Source organism: Mustela lutreola, chromosome 2, assembly GCF_030435805.1.
Source record: "Mustela lutreola isolate mMusLut2 chromosome 2, mMusLut2.pri, whole genome shotgun sequence".
Taxonomy (NCBI): Eukaryota; Metazoa; Chordata; class Mammalia; order Carnivora; family Mustelidae; genus Mustela; species Mustela lutreola.
The window spans coordinates 223,254,827-223,271,729 of NC_081291.1; the positions used below are offsets into that span (position 1 = coordinate 223,254,827).

The window sequence follows — 16,903 nt, forward strand, 5'->3', positions numbered from 1 at the left end:
AGAAATGCGTGGTCTGCGAGTTCGGGAGGCTGCTGCCTGGATCACAGCTCCTCCGGGGTCTCCGGGCGGGACGTCTCCTGTCTTCTGCTCCTGGAGGCCCCAGGCTCTCTTGGCTTCTCTGTCTCCAGGGTCATGACTTTCCCTGTCCCAGGTCAGGGCTCCCTCTGCCTCCCCTGACAAGGACCTTCGTGACCACATTTAGGGCCTCCCCAGGGTAACCCCAGACAATCTTCCCATCTGATGTCACCGTATCGGCAGCATCCTTTCTGGCCACAGAAGGTGACATTCACAAGCTCCAGGGATCAGGACAGGGACACCTTTTGGGGTCTGTGGGTGGGGAGGGGGTTCGCCAGAGTCCACAGGCCGTCTGCTGGAGAGGGCCCTGCTCAGAGGTCCACCTGTTCCCCTCAGGCCTTCTCGGGTGGGCAGAGGCCCGCTGTGTCAGGCCCCTGGGCCGCTGTAACAAGACAGCACACACTGGTGGCTTCTGAATGGTGGAGACGTGTGGCCCACAGCTCTGAAAGCTGCAAGTCCCAGGCCTGGGGCCGGCCGAGCGGGTGACAGTCCTCCTCCTGGCCACACACCTGTCGCGCACCCTCACATGGTGTCCCCATGTGGCGTCCCCCTACGGCACGGGGGGCAGGGAACCACTCTGCGCCTCTTTGATGAGGCCACTTGTCCCATTCCCAAGTCACCGCCCCAAACATGTCCTGACAACACCGTCCTGGGGGTTCAGACTTCAGCGTACGACTTGGTGGGGTGGCACAGACCTGCAGACCGCCTGCCCCCACGTCGTGAAAGGTCATCTGCTCCATTCAGGGCCCACCAATTTAAACATAACCTCATCCAAAAACACCTTCACGGAAACATCCAGAATAACATTGGAGCAAATACCTGGCCCCCGTGGCCCAGCCGAGTCGGAACATAAAATTAATCCTTACCACGAATATTCTACTTCAAGATATTTTTTTAAAAAGATCTTCAGGAGGTCCAATTTTAGCCCCGCTTTTCCTCTGCAAGGTGTGCACGTGGCTCCCAGCGCCGGCATGGGCCCCGGGGGCTTGTCGCCCCTGCCCCGACGCCCAGGACAAGCTGTCTGTTACCATCTAATCTGTATCCCTGGGGGATTCCCGGGCTCATTGGGAAAGATCACTTTGGGGTTCATTATGTGTGACTTGAAGCCAGCTCTGCGACCGGACGGGGTGCGCAGGGGTCCCGCCTTCTGCGAGCAAGTCCCTCTCGTGCGAGGGGCCCCAGCGGGCTTGTGCCTCGGGCTCGGATCTGGCCTCTGAGCGCCCTGCTCTGTCCTTCTGTCCGTGCTCCCTTTGCTTGCCAAGTGTAACATTCTGCGATTTCCTGCGGCTGTCGTCAGGCTGGGTGGTTTTCACGATCACGGCCTACGGCGGTCACGTGCCAGCATGGCCAAGGGCACCGAGAGAGCGCGGGCCACGCCCACTCAGGACAACGGGTCCGCTCATCTCCCCCGACCCCAGACCCTCCCCGTCCCAGAGGATACAGTCGAGGCCGGCCTTCCACACAGAAACACAAGAATGTGACCCATAACCAGCACGATAAATATATTTTTAACTTCTCAACCGGCACACAGAGAAACATTTTCAGCAGCAAACATGCTTCGCAAGGGTCGGGGGCTGGGAACGTCACCCCCCCACCACCACCTCGGAGAAGGGCACCGCAAGGCTGGGTCCTCATCACCACACCCAAAGGGAAGACACGTCTGTGGCAACCTTGGAAAATCCAAAATCAAGCAAACAGAATAATAATTTGAAAGGAAAAAAGAAACAATGTAAGGAAAGTTGCCTGGTTCTAACGAATGTCTTTTTTCTTCATAGTAAAATAAATCATTTCTAAAGAGAAAGTGAGTTCTGTTGAAAATACTTGAAATATTCTCTCAGGGGGAGAAAACAATTCTTCACCAGCTTGGCCGGTCCCTGGCCTGGGGGCTTTGTCTTCTGCCTGTCCGGAGCCAGCAGGGACAGTTCGTCGTGGGAAGCCAGGGCCGAGTGCCTGCTGCCAGGGGGAGAGGGTGGATCATTTCCACCCCCAGCTGCCCACGGCCCTGGGGACCAGAGCGGGGGGGTGGCCGGCGGGGGTGGCAGCACATGGGGAAGTTGCTGGTGCCTGTCCTGCTAGACGACCCAGAGGTCTCCAAGAGAAGCGTCCTTAGAAGCCCTGGCCCTTCTCCCGGGACTCTCCCAGCCAGCGGTAGACGATGAGCCGTCCTGGCGGTCGGGGACGAGATGGCACCCCCTGCCCCCCCCCCCCCAGGGAGGAGCTGGGACCCTGGCCCCAGCTCTGCAGGTCCACTTCCCGTGGGCAGAGGCCATCACGGAGGGAACCACGCAGAAGAAAGGGCAGGACCCAGTGGGCAAAGTTGGGCAAACTGTGCTGCGTGGCATTCCCGGGGAACCCCTGTCCCCGAGAGCCGAGCCATATGGAGCAGGTCCTCGAAGGTCCTGCGGCTGCCGGCGCTGGAGGCCCTGCGTGTGGGGCCGGCCTCGGGGGAGACGCACACCGCCCGCCTTGCAGTTTGAGCAGATGGCGGGGCTCCACGGCTTCCAGACGCCGCAGCCGGCCCCCCACCCTGCGCCCGGTCTCGGGCTCCCAGGCACCCCACCGCAGTCGGGGAACTCCTCTGGGTTAACTTTGGGGATTAAGGGCGCGAATGAGGAGCCAGAAACACAAGTGCCAGTCCCAGTCCCCTCCCCAGATGCTTCCCCGGGGCAGCCCCCCCACCTCCCGTCCAAGGGACGACCCTGGCTGTCAGCAAAATGCTTCCACTTGCAGCGAGCGAGCGTGAGGCTGTTGCGTCTCCCCGGAGACAACGTGAGCCTGAGGGAAAGCGTCGTGTGAAGACGCTGCTTCCAGCTTTGCCTCTGGGAACCAGGAGCCCCAGTGCTTCCCTGGGCACCTGCATCTCCCTGGCCCCCGACTGCCGCCCCCAAGGCGGGGAAGAGAGGGAAGCTGCTGAGAGCTCGGGCGGGGCAGAAGGGGCGGCCTGACGGTCAAGGCGGTCAAGGCTCAGAAAACGTGCGGATGGACGCTGCTTCCCCTGGGCTCTGCCTAAACTCTGAACCCGGTGTGGGTCTGGCGAGTGCCGGGCCGGGCGGGCTCTGCCGTGAGCACCTGCCGGGGCGTGCCGGCATTGGGAGGCGGGTGGACAGAAGTGTCCAGAAGCTGTCGGGAAAAGACACGACTTCGCTTGGATCCTGTCAAGGTCGGCTCAACACCAGGGCAGGAGCCACAAGGCATGGGGTTGGGGGAGGGGCTGCCGCGTCCTTAGGGGCTCTGGGGCACAGGAGCGGGAGGGCAGGCGTCCTGGGAGCAGAAAGCTGTCGGAGCAGTGGGGCTGGGGGGAGCAGGGGTGTGGGGATGCGGGGGGCTGCGAGGCAGACGAGACGTTTATGGGAAAGAACCGTCCTGAGAATGTTCTGGCGACGGGGGAGGGGCACGGGGGCCAGAGCCTGTTTGACGGACTGTTGTTCAGCACAGCCCAGAAATGCATCGTGGGTGAGGCTGCGTGAGCAAGAAAGTGTGAGTGAGCGTGTGCAGGGGTGTGGATGAGCGTGCGCAGGTGTGGGGCGTGCAGGGCAGGGCGCAGCTTCAAAGGGCTGCGGGGAGGCACTCGTGGCCAGGTGACGGGTGTCTGGGAGCAGGGACTGTCTTCCCGGGACTCGGGGAAGCCCCGCAAAGCCCCACGCCAGCAGCTGGGGAGAGCCCCCCGTGTGGGAGTGGTTGTTCCTGGCCTGGATTTGCCCTGAATTTGGGGCGTGGACCTAAGGCCCACCAGACCCAGCCCCTGGCCTGGGCACGGAGGCCACCCGGGCAGGGCTCTGTGTTCCTTTGGTGAAACCCACGCCGCGCCAGTGCCCCCCAAGGCCCCCTCCCGCGGGCCGTGGAACACACAGGGAACCTTCTCACAGCCGGGATGTTGCTCCACACGTGCACGGCGTCCTGGACGGCTTGGCCACAGACGTCCTGGAGGGTCACGGGGTCAGCCTGTGGGGTGGGAATGTCGGCTGGGGAATCGGGGATGACCTCTGGCCCCCACGGTGCCGGCAGGCCTCAGCCTCCCTGGGCACCAGGTCGGGCCCTCCTGACTGTGTCTCCGGCTACCGCGCTCGTGTGTCACTTCTGTTTCCCTTTATGACCTCATGAGGGAAAGAGGCTGAGATCGTGTCGTAGAACTTCTCTCGGGTGGACTTCCCATTTCTCGTTCCCCGGGGTCGCAGGCGCGGGATCCCCCCCGCTCCAGCACAGAGGAAGACCGCCCTGCGGGACAGTGACATCTGCGGTCTTGCTGCCAAAGCTGTTTTGCTTCGGAAAGATAAAAGGCTTTGCCGGGAGAAACGAGTTTTCTGAAAGGCTGGCCTCGGGAGCCGAGGGGGCTGCCTGGATCCTGGAGCCCCTGAAGCATGGGGTGGGGGTGGGAGGGAGACGGACCCTCCACCAACAGGAGGGGGAGCCACGGGGGGGGCACCAAGGAGAAACTGAGGCAGGAAGCCCCTTGGTCCCTGACACCCAGCAGGACACAGGCTGAGTCGGCCCGTGAGCACCGTTCCCAAGCCCGTCGCTGTGGACACACGGGCGGCCTCCTGCACACACAGGCCCGGCGGGGAGAGACACGCAGTGACTGCCTGTTCCGCAGAGACAGATGTTTCTTGGTTTGTCCCCCAGAACCCACCACCGGGACCTGCCCGGGTGGCCAGGGAATGAGGCTCGTGAGCAGCCCCGGGAGCCCGGTTCTCTACAACACGTGGTCAGGCCTCCAGGTCAGAGCCGGCCCTTCCGCTCTGGACACCGAGGCCTACGAATCCGTCTCACATCCTCTCCCGCTCCGGGCAGGGCTGGCCGCCCAGGACGGAATCCCCGAGGGGAGGCAGACACACAGCCCGGCCTCCTGGAGGACGTGGAGACACGAGAACGTGGAAATGCCGCGCTCCAAACTGCACGTAGGTGAGCAAACGTTTAACCTCAGACCCCGTCACAGGCCCTAGAAACACGGCCCTTCCGGGGACAGTCAGTGGAAGTCTCCGCTGTGGAGAGGACGCCCCGCCTGGGCCTGTCAGTGGGGACCCACCCTGGGTGTCTCCACGGGCCCCGCTGAGAAGGCTGGGTGTCGTCCGCCCCCGATCGTCTCATCCTTGTCTGTCGCCCCGACTACCGTCGCCGACGTGCACGTGCCGTGCCCCGCCTGTGTCTGCGGGGTTCTGGGACGAAGCTTTCTCTCCTTTGGAAGCCGGCAGGCGGCTGTTGTGAACGTTTGTGCAGAACACCGGTCACCCGCCGGGCGAAAACACACGGTACCACGTGCGGCACGTCGAGGTCTCCCCACCCCGGCAGGAACGCGCGTGCACGGCAAGACGGGGGTGTTAGAGAAAACACGGGGCGCGGGGAGCGCGGGACCCATCTCTGGGACAGGCAGACCCCGACCGGGTGTCCCGCCAATGCCGCGCTCCGACAGCGTCCGGCAGGCACTGCACCGCGAGGCAAGGGCAGGGCCCCGCAGGTGTGACGTCGGACGAGACGACTGCTCTCTGCAGAGGACCGGCCCAGACGCCCAGAAAGTCTAACCGAGTTGGCCAGAAACCGCCGTGATCCTCTAGGTGACGCGATGAGGCCGCGGAGCCGAAGGAGCCCGACGGACAGCGCCGTGAGTCGCGCACACATCCGAACCCGCCAGATGGCGAGGCCGAAGGTCCAGAAAATCTCGGGGGGACCCAGGCCCCCACACAGCAGGACTGCAAGGAAGAATGCGCACCCCCCGTGGGCCCGTGTCTCCGCGGGGGGCCGGGGGCCGGGCCTGCCCCACAGGCAGAGGGTTGCCGCTGTGAGGATGATAGCCCTTGGCGCACACACGCCCCCCCCGGGTCCGTCCCACAGACGCCCCCACACGCCCTGCATCAGTTCTTTTTTGCGACTGAGCAAAGTAAAGCCACAAAACACGCCGTTGAAGCGGCAAACGAGGGGGCCGGTCCGCAGCGGAGGGGCTCGGAGGGGCTGGCTCGGGAGAAAGCCTCCGCAGATCGGAGGCATTGCGTAAAGCGCCCCTGAGGTAGCCAGGCGAGGGGACAGGGCCCGGTGGCCAGGAGCTTTCCGCTGTGAGTGTCCTGAGAGGCGACGCCAGGCCCCAAAGGTGTCCTGTCCCAGGGCGTCAGTGCCGGGAGGGCCCTGGCCAGGGGAGCCCAGGGCGGCCGCTCTCAGGTCAGAATTCAGGAGGGCAGAGAGAACACCCAAGGCTGTCGGCACCCAGAGGCCGAAGGCACATGCGGTTCTGTGCATGTGTGCGGCGTGTGCCCGCGTGCCCGGCGTACGGAGGTGTTTCTGGGCACGGACGGGAGCCCCACGCTGGCATGTGCAGAAGGAAGTGCAGGAACCACGGGCTGTGGGACGCCCCCCAAGGCCACAGCAGGGTCTGTGCCTCGGGAGAGCAGTGGGCCCTCCTGAGCCCCGAGAAGGAGAGGCTCCGGGTGGGGCCGTGAGCCCTGCTGTCCCCGGGGAGGCCACCCTGACCCGCCCGGACGCCCTCCCGGACTGCGGCTCGTACCTCCAGGAAGCGAGTGGCTACGTGCCGGTCATCTTGGCTCAGCACCAGATTATCCACAAACATCCAGAAGAAGGGCCGCCGGCTGCCCGGGCTGGGCCTGGCGTACTGCAGGACGCGGCGGAACTGGAACAGGTACCACGCTGCGGGGTGTGCAGGGGTGGCTGCCGGTGAGGGGGTGCGGTGGAGGGGGAGGCTAGGGGGTTGGGGGAGGGTGGACAGGTGTGGGGAGGGGGTGCTGAGGGGCTGGGGAGGCAGGGGTGACTGTGGGAAGGCCATTCCGGTGTGGCTGGCCTGGCCCGGGCCCCCACGTGCTCCCCAGGGCAGGCCTGTCCCCTCCAGAGTGACTGGGCCTCAAGGGCCCTGGGGTCCGTGTGTCCCGGGCGCCGACCCCAGCCTCCCCCAGCGCGCCGGCATCAGGAAAGGGCCGAGGCACGTAAAGCAGCGCAGGGCAAGAAGTGCCTGCGAGCAAAGAGCTTGTCTGTGTCTCCCCGAGAATGCATCCCGCAGAGCACGGGAGACAGAGACAGGACACACAGCAGGTGGGGCCCGGGCAGCTTCTGGGGTGACAGATTCCCCACCGCCACTGTCCGGTGCTGTGTGGCTTCCCGGGGCTCAAACCCAACAGACCGTACCCCCCACGGGGGCAGGCTGCTCGTGCGGGGGAGGCCCGGGGACGGCTGTGTGTAGGAACGCAGGCTGCTGGCGCTCTGGTGCAGGACGGTGGACACCGGAGGGCTGTGACGCGGGCGGGCCGCCGTGTCTTACCTGGCGGGTGGTCGCAGGCCTGGCCGATGGGGGGTGTGGCGCCGTACACGAGGTCAAACGGGCCCCACGCTTCCACCTGCCGGAGACGGGCACACTGCCGATGGCCGCGCGGGACAGCCCTGTCCTGCCACAGGCTCGCAGAGCCCAAGAGCCCCCACAGCAGCGGGCACCCCGTGTGTCCAGGTGGGTGACTTGCAATGAGGTCGAGACCCCACAGGACCCCGGTGGGACAGTGAGGCCCACCAGGTCAGACTTGCCACGGTGGCTCTTGGTGGCCCCGTCCTCGGGGACACGCGGAGCCCAGCCTCTGTCCTCTGAGGAGAGGCCAGCACCCCGCAGGGCACGTGGGGTCTGAGGTGACCTCTCTGCGTCTTACAGAGCTGCCCTGGGAAGGTCGGCACAGGGACTGGCTGGGATTCATACGGATTCTGTGCGCGCCTGACGTGACAGTCGGTGGCCCGGAGCTGACCGCTGGCCACCACCTTCCCCGCCAGCCGTCAGCAGCCTCAGCGGCCCTGCAAGCTCACGGAAAAAGACAAAATCCACCTCCGCTCACACCCGGGCAGACAACAGAAGGACGCTCTTCAACCACAGGGACCCAACGACCCCTCTCCGGGGCCGGAGGGATTCCCGCTGACAGTTCTAGGCTCTGTCATTCTACTAAATAAATTCGTGAGAGACCCAGATACCTGACGACTGGATTTCCGACCGCCCTGAGCTGCTAACCAAGAGCCACATCCCATGATTTGCTCCTAACCCTTGTGTCCCCTCCAGCCAGTCCCCGTGTCCCCCCCAGGGGGCGTCTGGCCGCTGGGCTCAGGGACGGCCCGGGTGTCTGCACAGAAGAGAGGGCGTCAGGGCGAGAAGCCGAGTGTGGGCTGACGGTCCCCACAGTCAGCCGCTCGCCCCCAGAACCGGGGGCCGCGAAGTTTTGCACGGAGAAAAACCGAGTCTAAACGAGGCCCCCCAGGCCCCCCGCAGCTGCCGGCCCCCTCCAGCCTGGACCGGAGCCCCCATCCGGGAAAGCCGCAGCAGGTGCAGGTGCGGACCGCCGCGCCCCACCTCTAGGAGGGGCTGCCAACAGCCTGGCCCGCGTCACGGGCCTCGCGAGAGGAAGTGAGGCCGGAGGGGCGGCGTGGGGCGCTGAGGGACGCCACGCACCCCTGAGCCGGGCTTGCTGGAACAGGTGTCCCTGGGGCTACGGAGAGAACACAGGTTTCCAGTACTGCGTCAGGAACGCCGCCACACGTCCCTGATCGCAGGCGTCACGGGACTATCGATGAGGTCTGCCACAGAAGACGGGGGTCCCGCCTTGTTCCTAACCGCGGGGAAGGCGGGTGTCCGCGAGCTTAGCTGAGGGGCAGGGAGATGCTCCGGGCAGGGGAGGCCTCGTGTCACCAGCCTGTCCCACGCCCTGTCTTACCCTTGAGGGAGGACCTTGCCCTGGGGTCTGGGAGAAGCATCACGCAGGGTCGGGCTCCAGAAAGGCCCCACGGCGGTTCTTCGAAAGGGGATGGGGCGAGGGCAGACGGGGGGTCTTGGAGGAGGCCCATGGGCATGGCGTTTAAGGGTGTGGGGCTCCGGTGTGCCCCACGAAGAGGCCGCACCAGCTTTGGGGCAGGGGGGCCCAGGATGCAACAAGGCTGCCCGGCTTCCCCAGGCGCAGCCAGAGAGGAGGGACAGCCCCTCGGACCACCAGCTCCAGGCCTGACGGGGGGGGGGGGGAGCACAACCCCACGTGGGCCCCTCCTCGTGGCCGGCCGCCCCCTTCAGCAGCCAGCACTCCCGGCCCAGACGCCCTGCCCACGGCTGGTGGCTCTCAGCCACCTCTCCTGCACCAGAGACGGACAGACCAGGTCCTCCTGCCCCGGGGCGACCAGGGGAAGCTGCCCAGCCACCTCCCGTCAGCTGCAAAGGGCTGCTGGCAGAGCTGGGGCCTCCTGAGTCATCTCAAGGCACTTCCTCCCAGGCCGCTGCCCCAGCCAGCAAGAGACAGTCTTCGAGGGAGCCAGAACATTCCATCACTGTGTTCGCAGAGTGCCCCCAGCGACGAACTGCTGGGTTCCAGAATTTCCCTGAGACCCCAGGCGGGGCTGGAGCCCACTGCCTGGGCCGCGCTGTCCCTGGTGCCGGGAGTGGTCCCTGGGATCTCCGCGCCTTGGTGGAGACAGGCCCACAGCTCCGCTCTGGACTGTGGGCAGCGTGGGGCCCACGAACACGGCCCTCTCCTCTCTCCCCTGCCTTGGGGTGCCAGCCCTGCCACCCGCCGCCCCCACCCCCAGATCTCCCGCACACCGCGCTTGTCCCGGCGCCGGGCGGCACGCGGCAGCGCTTACGTCCTTCCTCACGACATCTGTGACATCGTCCAGGTGCTTCAGTCCCCCCGGGGCGGAGCCGCTCTCCAGGAAGCCCAGACTCACGAGCTCTGCACGGGGAGACAAGAGGAGGGCGCGGAAGGGCCGGTGCGTGACCCCCGCCGTGGAAAACGGCCGATGGCTGATCCGAAAACACGAGCAAACGCTCGCTGGTTCGCGAGCTGACGGGGGCTGAGAATGACGCCGGGTGCGACGCTACGGGCCAAGCCAGCAACCCCCCCGGTGCCGACGTAAGAAAGTCAAGGGATTTGTTGCAAAACCAGGCCTTCTGGGGCTGTGGTGTCGGGCTCTGGCTTAGGAAACCCGCCAGGCCGTGGTGTTCCGGCTGATGTCACCCGGCCAGCTGTGGGACACGTGGGCGTGGTGGCAGGAGCCCTCGGCCTGGGCCGGGAAGAGGAGTCCAGAAAGGATCTCACCGACTAGACCAAGGGAAGCAGCCTCGGGGTGGGCAGGCCGGGGCGGTGACTCCCGGCTCCTCCTGCCAGCCGCTGCGGCCGCCGCCCGCTCTGGCCACAGGCCCCTGGTCCGAGCGTGGTGCCCACGGGCCGCCTTGGCCGCAGTGCGCAAGGCCGAGCACAGGGCCCGGAATGGAATGAATGAATCTCCCGATTCCATTTGACCAGAGACTAAGAACTGTTTTCATGGGTTCCTCTTATGTCTACTGGGCCCAGAAGAGTCCAGAGGATTTCCAAAGGCACCAGCAGGAGGGGGTCAGTGCAGGGACCAGGGGGCGGGGGCAGGACCCCCAGCAAGGCTGGAAGGCGTCGCATGGCTGGCAAGCTGGGGGTGTGTGTAGAGAGGGAGAGCTTGGCAGCCCTGTGGGGCGGTCAGGCACGCGGCGAGGTCGGAGTGGACCTCGTGTTCGGTGGCCGTGGGCAGGCCGCGGCCGGTGGGCCCCTCTAGGAGGACCGCCTGGGCCCACTTCGGGACATTTCACACCAACGCTCGCCTCCTGCGTGTTGGCTCCCAGGAGGGAGCCCCGGGGTCCTCACCCGCCCGCCTGCCGCCTGACCCTCAGGGAACATTCTTGGGTCCGTCCCCAGGGAAGGACCCACAGGCCTCACTCCACTCACCTCTCCTGATGTCCCCAAAGAGGGACAGCACCCGGACTGGCTCTCTCTTCCACACGGGCACCGTTTTATACGTCTCCAGCGAATTCTATTAAAAACACAATTCTCGGGGTGACGGCTGCAGAGCCCATGAGGCACGAGGAGAAGTCTTTCTGGTCCTGCAGAGGCATTTCCCGACCGAGGGAGATACCCCTGAACGCGCCTCCCGGCCAGGCTGGCCCTGCCCCCACCCCAGGTGCCCTCCCTGGCTGAGGTCCCCACCCCTGAACCCCCCCCTCCCGCCGGGTCATCTTGAGCGCGGAGAAGGCAGGAGCGAGGGGCTTTTCCTGGTGGCGGAAGAAGGAAAGTGGATCCCGAGAGGAAGCACTTCCTCTGGGCTTCTGGGGGGATCCTGAGTATGACAGTGGGATTCCCCGACTTCTCTCCTTCCCCACGTGGGCTCGCCAGGTGGTCCCCGAGCCACGGGGCAGCTCTGCGAGCTCCCAGCTGAGGACAAAGGACAGGAGAGCTCACGGAGGACGCCCACCTGCCCCTTCCAGGATGCCCCCTTGTGCATCAAACACCCCAGGGCCCCTGCCTCCAGGAGGATGCACTTGGGGGTTCCCGTGCCCCACGAACAGGGCATCAAGCTGCCGTCTGGCAGAGCCCAGGCCTGAGCAGGCGACCCCGAGCCACGCGGGGAAGGGTCTGCGCCGGGGCTGGAGCCGATGGGTGGGGGCTGGCGAGTTCGGAGGTGAGGTGCATGTGAGGAGGGCAGTGGACCCTGGGGGTGTCCTGGTCCCCTGCTGCAGCTGTGGGGGTGGGGAGCTCCTTCCTCCTGCCCCCACCCAGCCTGAAACCACTTCTGTCACCAACTCCAGTTCCTTTCTGAGGGGAACTTCCTGCAGCTGACAAGCGTGCTGTCGGCCGCACGGGGACGGACGACACTGATGGGGCGGGGAGAGGTTCTACTAGGATCGCGTGCACTTCTGTTTCCAAGAAGCACCATAAGGCCCGTCGGGCGTGGAGCACAAGCTGTCCCTTCCCCCGGGCAGAGCCAGGTGCCTGACAGGCCCACCCGGTGCCAGGTGACCAGCAAGGAGGTGCGGGTGTTCCCAGAAATGTTGTGGCCGAGCAGCTGGGTAAGGGTGCCCCGGGCCAGCCCCGGGTCCCAGGATAGAGGGGAGCCCACGGAGAGAGGGAAGCACCCCAGGGTCGGCACAGCTCTCTCCCAGCCTGCTGGTACCCCCAGCCCTGCCCGTGAGACGGTGGCTCTGGCACATCCTGGGGGGCGGTGGGCAGCCCCGTCACCCCACCTGCTTCCCACCACACAGCAGCCGCCCCAGAAAGCCCACTCCACGGAGCTGGGGGTCTGCCCTCTTCCCACGTCCACGGGGTGAGACCTGCTGCCTGAGAAGACTCTGCCCAACCTCCAGAAGGATCTGGAGGCTGGGGGGGAGCCGGAGGCTGGGGAAGCTGGAGGGGTGCCCAGTTTTGACAGATCTGGGTGTGGGTCGCTTGCTGTCCCCACTTGCTCCCCCGGAGTGACCACGCTTCCGTCCTAGCTTCCTGGGGCTGCCGTAACATGAAATACAAGCTGCGGCCTAAAACCACTCCTGTGCGTTTGCTCTGGAGACCCAGAAGCCCCAAGTCCGGGTGCAGCTGGTCTGGCTCCATCCCGGGACTCCGAGGGAAGTCCTCCTGCCCAGCGTCCCTGTGCCGGCAAGAGCTCTTTGGCTCTCCCGGGGTCACGCGGCTGGCTTCCCTCTGGGTATCTCCATCCCTGTCTCCTACGACACCTGTCAGTGCCTTGCAGGGGCTCCCCAAGCAGGATGACCTCACCCGGAGACCTAGAGCTAAATCGCGCCCACACAGACCCCAGTTCCAACATGGGCCCCCGTCCCAGGAACCACGGGCTAGGACTCGGAAGACGTGGCTCAACTCACTCGGATGAACCCACAGCTCTGGCCTAGCGCACGGCTCCTGGCCTCCACCCTCTAGAGGTCCCGCGTCCATGCCCTGTGTCCATGACCCGTCTGTGCCCCGCTGTGCTCCGTCCCTGCCTATGCGGGCCGCCTCGGGGTTTGCTCCCACTTGCCGGACTCGGGGCGCACCTCTGCCGAGCCCCAGCCCCCCACCGCCACGAACGCTCACTCCCTGCTTGGAAGAAGCGCGTCCGCCAGACCCCGGCAGGAAAATGAGGCAACAGCATTTGCTTCAAGCCTGTTTCATCATCGGCTCTCAGAGCCGCTGGTAGCAGAGAAACGTGACAGTCAGGGCCCCGCGCTTCGCCATCAGTCCTGGAAGCCCAGTCCCCCCCCACCCCCACCCCTGCCCCCTCGCTGCCCCTCACCGACTCCCGGTCACAGAAGGCCTTCAGCCCACCCCGCCACTTCTGCCGCCTCTGCAGGAGCCCGCTGCGGGGGAAGGGCAGGCACAGGAAGCACACCCAGTTGCTCATGGCCTGCACCCTCCCCGACGTCCCGGGGCCCACCAGCGTGTCCACGCACTCGAAGCAGTAGCATCTAGAGGCAAACGGTCACAGTCACGGACGCGGCCTTCCCTCGGCCACCGGGCAGCCGGGAGCCGGCTCTGGCTTCAGAGCGAGGGAGAAGCCACCCTCATGCTCCCGGGGGGCAGGGGTGAGAATAAGCTGTCCCCCGGAACGGGGCCCAGTCCCTCCCAGGAGCCCAGAGGAACAGGAGCGAGCGTCTGCAGAAGACAGCAGTGTGGGGGGTGAGCTGCGATTTTCCGGCAGATTCCGCAGGATCCGCTCTGGCTGCGGGGAGTCAGGGTCTCCCAGCCCAGCTGAGGGTGAGGACACCAGCCAGAGGTGTGAGGGAGATGCAAGTACAGTGGCCCGGGGGGGGGGGGGGGTGGAGACCGCAGCTGGGGCGCGGGCGGCCCCTGCCTGGCCCGGAGCCTGACCGCCTGTCCCCGGGGAGCGGGTGTGCGTCACTTCCCTACTCATGACTGAGCTTGCCGCACGCCTTGGCACTGATAACAGTGAGGAGGAAAATCGGGGACGCAGATCTCCCGACACCCCCTGCCCCCCATCCCCCCGTCTAGGCTCCACACCAAACAGGACACTGGGGTGGAGATGGAAATCATCTTGGGGGCACGTGCCCCCACACTCTGGCTGAGGCGCCCAGAGGCTGGGCGAGCCCTAGATGGTGGGCAGGGGCTCACCGTCCTGCCCTCCCGCCGGCTCTGAGCACCCCCCAGGCCGAGGCGTCCTCCGGGCACTGAGGTCCTACTGCCCTCCCAGCAACCCGCCACCAGGGCTGAGCCCTGCCCCTGCTCTGAGCCACTTGCTGCGCAGAGGCCCCCCTCCCCGGGCTGAGCCCCCTCTGAGCCCCCCCACAGAGCCACACCTCCCGCCACCACCACCCCTGCCCCGCCGAGTCCCGCCCCCAGCCGCACCGGGTGCAGTCGGGGTTCTCACAGATGAGCAGGGTCTCCCCGGAGCAGCAGATGGAGCAGTAGGACTGGTACCCGTCATCGTCGTACAGGAAGAGACAGTCCAGAAACTTGTCCTTGGAGAGGGCAGAGCTGGGCTGGCACCTCCCGGCCCCGAGGCCCCCAGCAAGGCCCCCCTCGGCTCCCCGCGTACCTTGCAGGGGGCGCACATGCCGCCCTCAAACAACGGGTGCCGCGTGTGCACCTGGAAGCTCCCGCAGCAGATGCACACGTCTGAGGGCCCGGCGTCGCATCGGGGGTCGTGGCACCGGCAATCAAGCGACACACTCAGCAACACGGCGGAACACAAGGAGGGACAGGAGCCCCTGCTCCCGGCTCGGGGACTTGGCCTGGCCACTGCGCCGGGCCCCCCCCCCCACACCGTGCACACTCCCCTCTCGGAGTCCCAGCTGGCTTCTCGGGTGTGGGTTCTTTTGTTTGCAAAGATTGATAAACGGACCCTAAAGTGCATATGGGGGTGTGCGTGGCTCCGTGGGTCAGGGACTGACGCCTGATTTGGGCTTGGGTCGGGTCACGACCTCAGAGTGACTGCCTCGGGCTCTGTGCTGGGCTGCGCTGGGCACCGGTAGGCTTCAGATGCCCGCGCTGGCTCTCTCCAGTGAAGAAATCTTTAGAAAATTCAAATGGAAACACAAATCCACAGAAAAACAAAGGAGATTCACGGCTGCCTAATGCTGGAAAGGGGAGGCAGTACCCCAGGTGGGGTCTGGGGTTTCTTTTTGGGGGAATGAAAAGTGAAGTGAAAATCTCCACTGTGGGGAAGGCTGCGTGACTCCGGGACTACACTGGGAGACGCTGGAATGAAGCTCTGGGGCCCTGGGGTGGGTGCGGGGAGAGGGGCAGGACCCCCACCACGGCCACGGCCACGGCCTTCTCCGAGACGCTGAGCAAGGCCGGCCGCGGCGGGCTGACCCGGCCCTCTCCCCCCGCCGGGGCTCACCTTCTATGTCCCTCTGGTTCACCCTGACTTCATACGCAAGGAGCTCTGAGAAACGAAACAAGAAGAGGGCCGGTCCCTCTCCGGCCTTCCTCTCCTGCAAACCTGGCCAAGGGTCACAGGGTGACCTGATCTCACGGCAACTGAGGGGTGGCGGGGGACGGAGGGTGCCGCCCCGCCTCTGCCAGGCATGTGAATATTCCAGAAGCCTGGCACCTTACACATGGCCCAGGCCTGGGGCTGGCATCCTCGGGGAGGGACCGGTACTGGAAAGAGCCCTCACCTCTGCAGGGCGCCGGGGAAGCCGGTGCGGACGGCTCGCTGGAGCCCACCACGATCACATCCGTGCTCTGCTCTGCGTCCGGCTCCAGGACCGGGACTGGGACAACCACACGGAGACCCCGCGGGAGACGGGCCCGGACGGAGGGAGAAGACGGCCGGTGGGCCTCTGCCTGAGAACCCTGGCTCCCCGCGCGGGGGACGCACCTGATCACCCAGCTTGAGTCCCCCTACACTGCTGCCTACCCCGCCTGACCCAGCACCTCGGGCCTGACCCAGCACCTACCCCTCCTGACCCAGCACCTCGGGCCAGGAAGACCTGTGGGGAGCGCCAATCATGCCCCGAGGCCCGGTGTGTCCCCTGTGGGCTGTCCCTCCCGGCCCAGAGCCCCCCCCCCCCCGCCACTGTGTAGGGCCTGCTGGGCTTCTCTCCACAAAGGGGAGGGCAGGGGGCCTGGGGTGGCCTGGAGGGCCCCAGGTCCACCCCCAGCTGTGGGTCCCTCCCACACCGCCGTGCTCTCTCCTCCCACAGGGTCCCCCAGACCCGTCCTGTGGTCTCCCCCGTGACACCCCCAGCGCAGGAGGCCTGAAGCAGTCGGAAGGGCTCACGGATTTCGCAGGTGGCCTGCCAGGGCTCCTCGGGGGGCAGCTCGGGGTCGGAGCCGCCCAGGGCCTCCACACTCGGGGTCCCCTCCGGCGAGAGAGCCATGACACCGTGACAAGGGGCTTCCCAGAAAACGCCTGCGGGCCAAGAACAGGGGGCCAGGGGTGTGGTCCGGCAGGAGAGAACTGGGGTGGGGGGTGCGCAGGGCTCCCGCGTGACGCCTGACTGCGGGGGCGGGGGCGGGGCGGCGGGGGCGTGAGGAAACCCTCCGTGCCAGGGGGTGCTGCGTGGAAGGGTGAGGGGCTCAGGCGGGCTCTCATACTGGTGGGGGGGCTTGGGGTGCGTGGGGGAGGGGGAGGGCCGCCCGCAGGATGGGCGGGGTTAAGAGCCACTTCTGTGAGGAGGTTTAGGGTGTGGGAGGAGGGGGCGGAGTTGGGGGGCAGCCAGGGAGCTGGGTGGGGGAGGGTGCTGGGGCGGGGCTGGGGTGGAGGCGGGGCTCCCGCAGGGGAGGGCAGGGGGCAAGGGTCAGGGTGAGGGAGTTCTGGGCTGGCTTGGGTAGCTGGGGGGTCGCTTCCAGAGTGGGGCTGAGGAAGAAGGGGCCGGGGGCATTTACTGCTGGGATGGGCCCAGAGACAGCGGGTGGGGGCCGTGGTTGGGAGGGGGACACCTTTGGGCCCTCTGGGGACTCCGCAGGGGCCCAGCCTCAGGCTGGGCAGATGTTGGGGTGATGCCGGGGGAGGGGCAGTGACTCCCTTTCCCCCAGCTTGGATGTGGGCCCGGTGACTTTCCGGCGAGGAGTGCAGAATGGTGGGGGGTAAGTGTGCACGGACCCCCTCCGCTGGGTGGCCG

General features: G+C 66.2%; 1 protein-coding gene across 1 annotated transcript; it reads right to left on the reverse strand.

Moving 5' to 3' along the window:
* Positions 1-1,553: 1,553 nt before the first annotated feature.
* Positions 1,554-16,159, reverse strand: DNMT3L (DNA methyltransferase 3 like). Its single transcript, XM_059165113.1, has 12 exons — positions 15,995-16,159; positions 15,455-15,680; positions 15,175-15,219; positions 14,368-14,447; positions 14,178-14,290; positions 13,108-13,279; positions 10,779-10,863; positions 9,667-9,755; positions 7,331-7,406; positions 6,566-6,705; positions 3,932-4,017; positions 1,554-2,028 (listed from the first exon to the last, which is right to left on the reverse strand). The coding sequence occupies exons 1-12, from the start codon at positions 16,157-16,159 to the stop codon at positions 1,866-1,868; spliced, it is 1,440 nt and encodes a 479-aa protein (XP_059021096.1). The 3' UTR covers positions 1,554-1,865.
* Between the last annotated feature and the right edge of the window lie 744 nt (positions 16,160-16,903).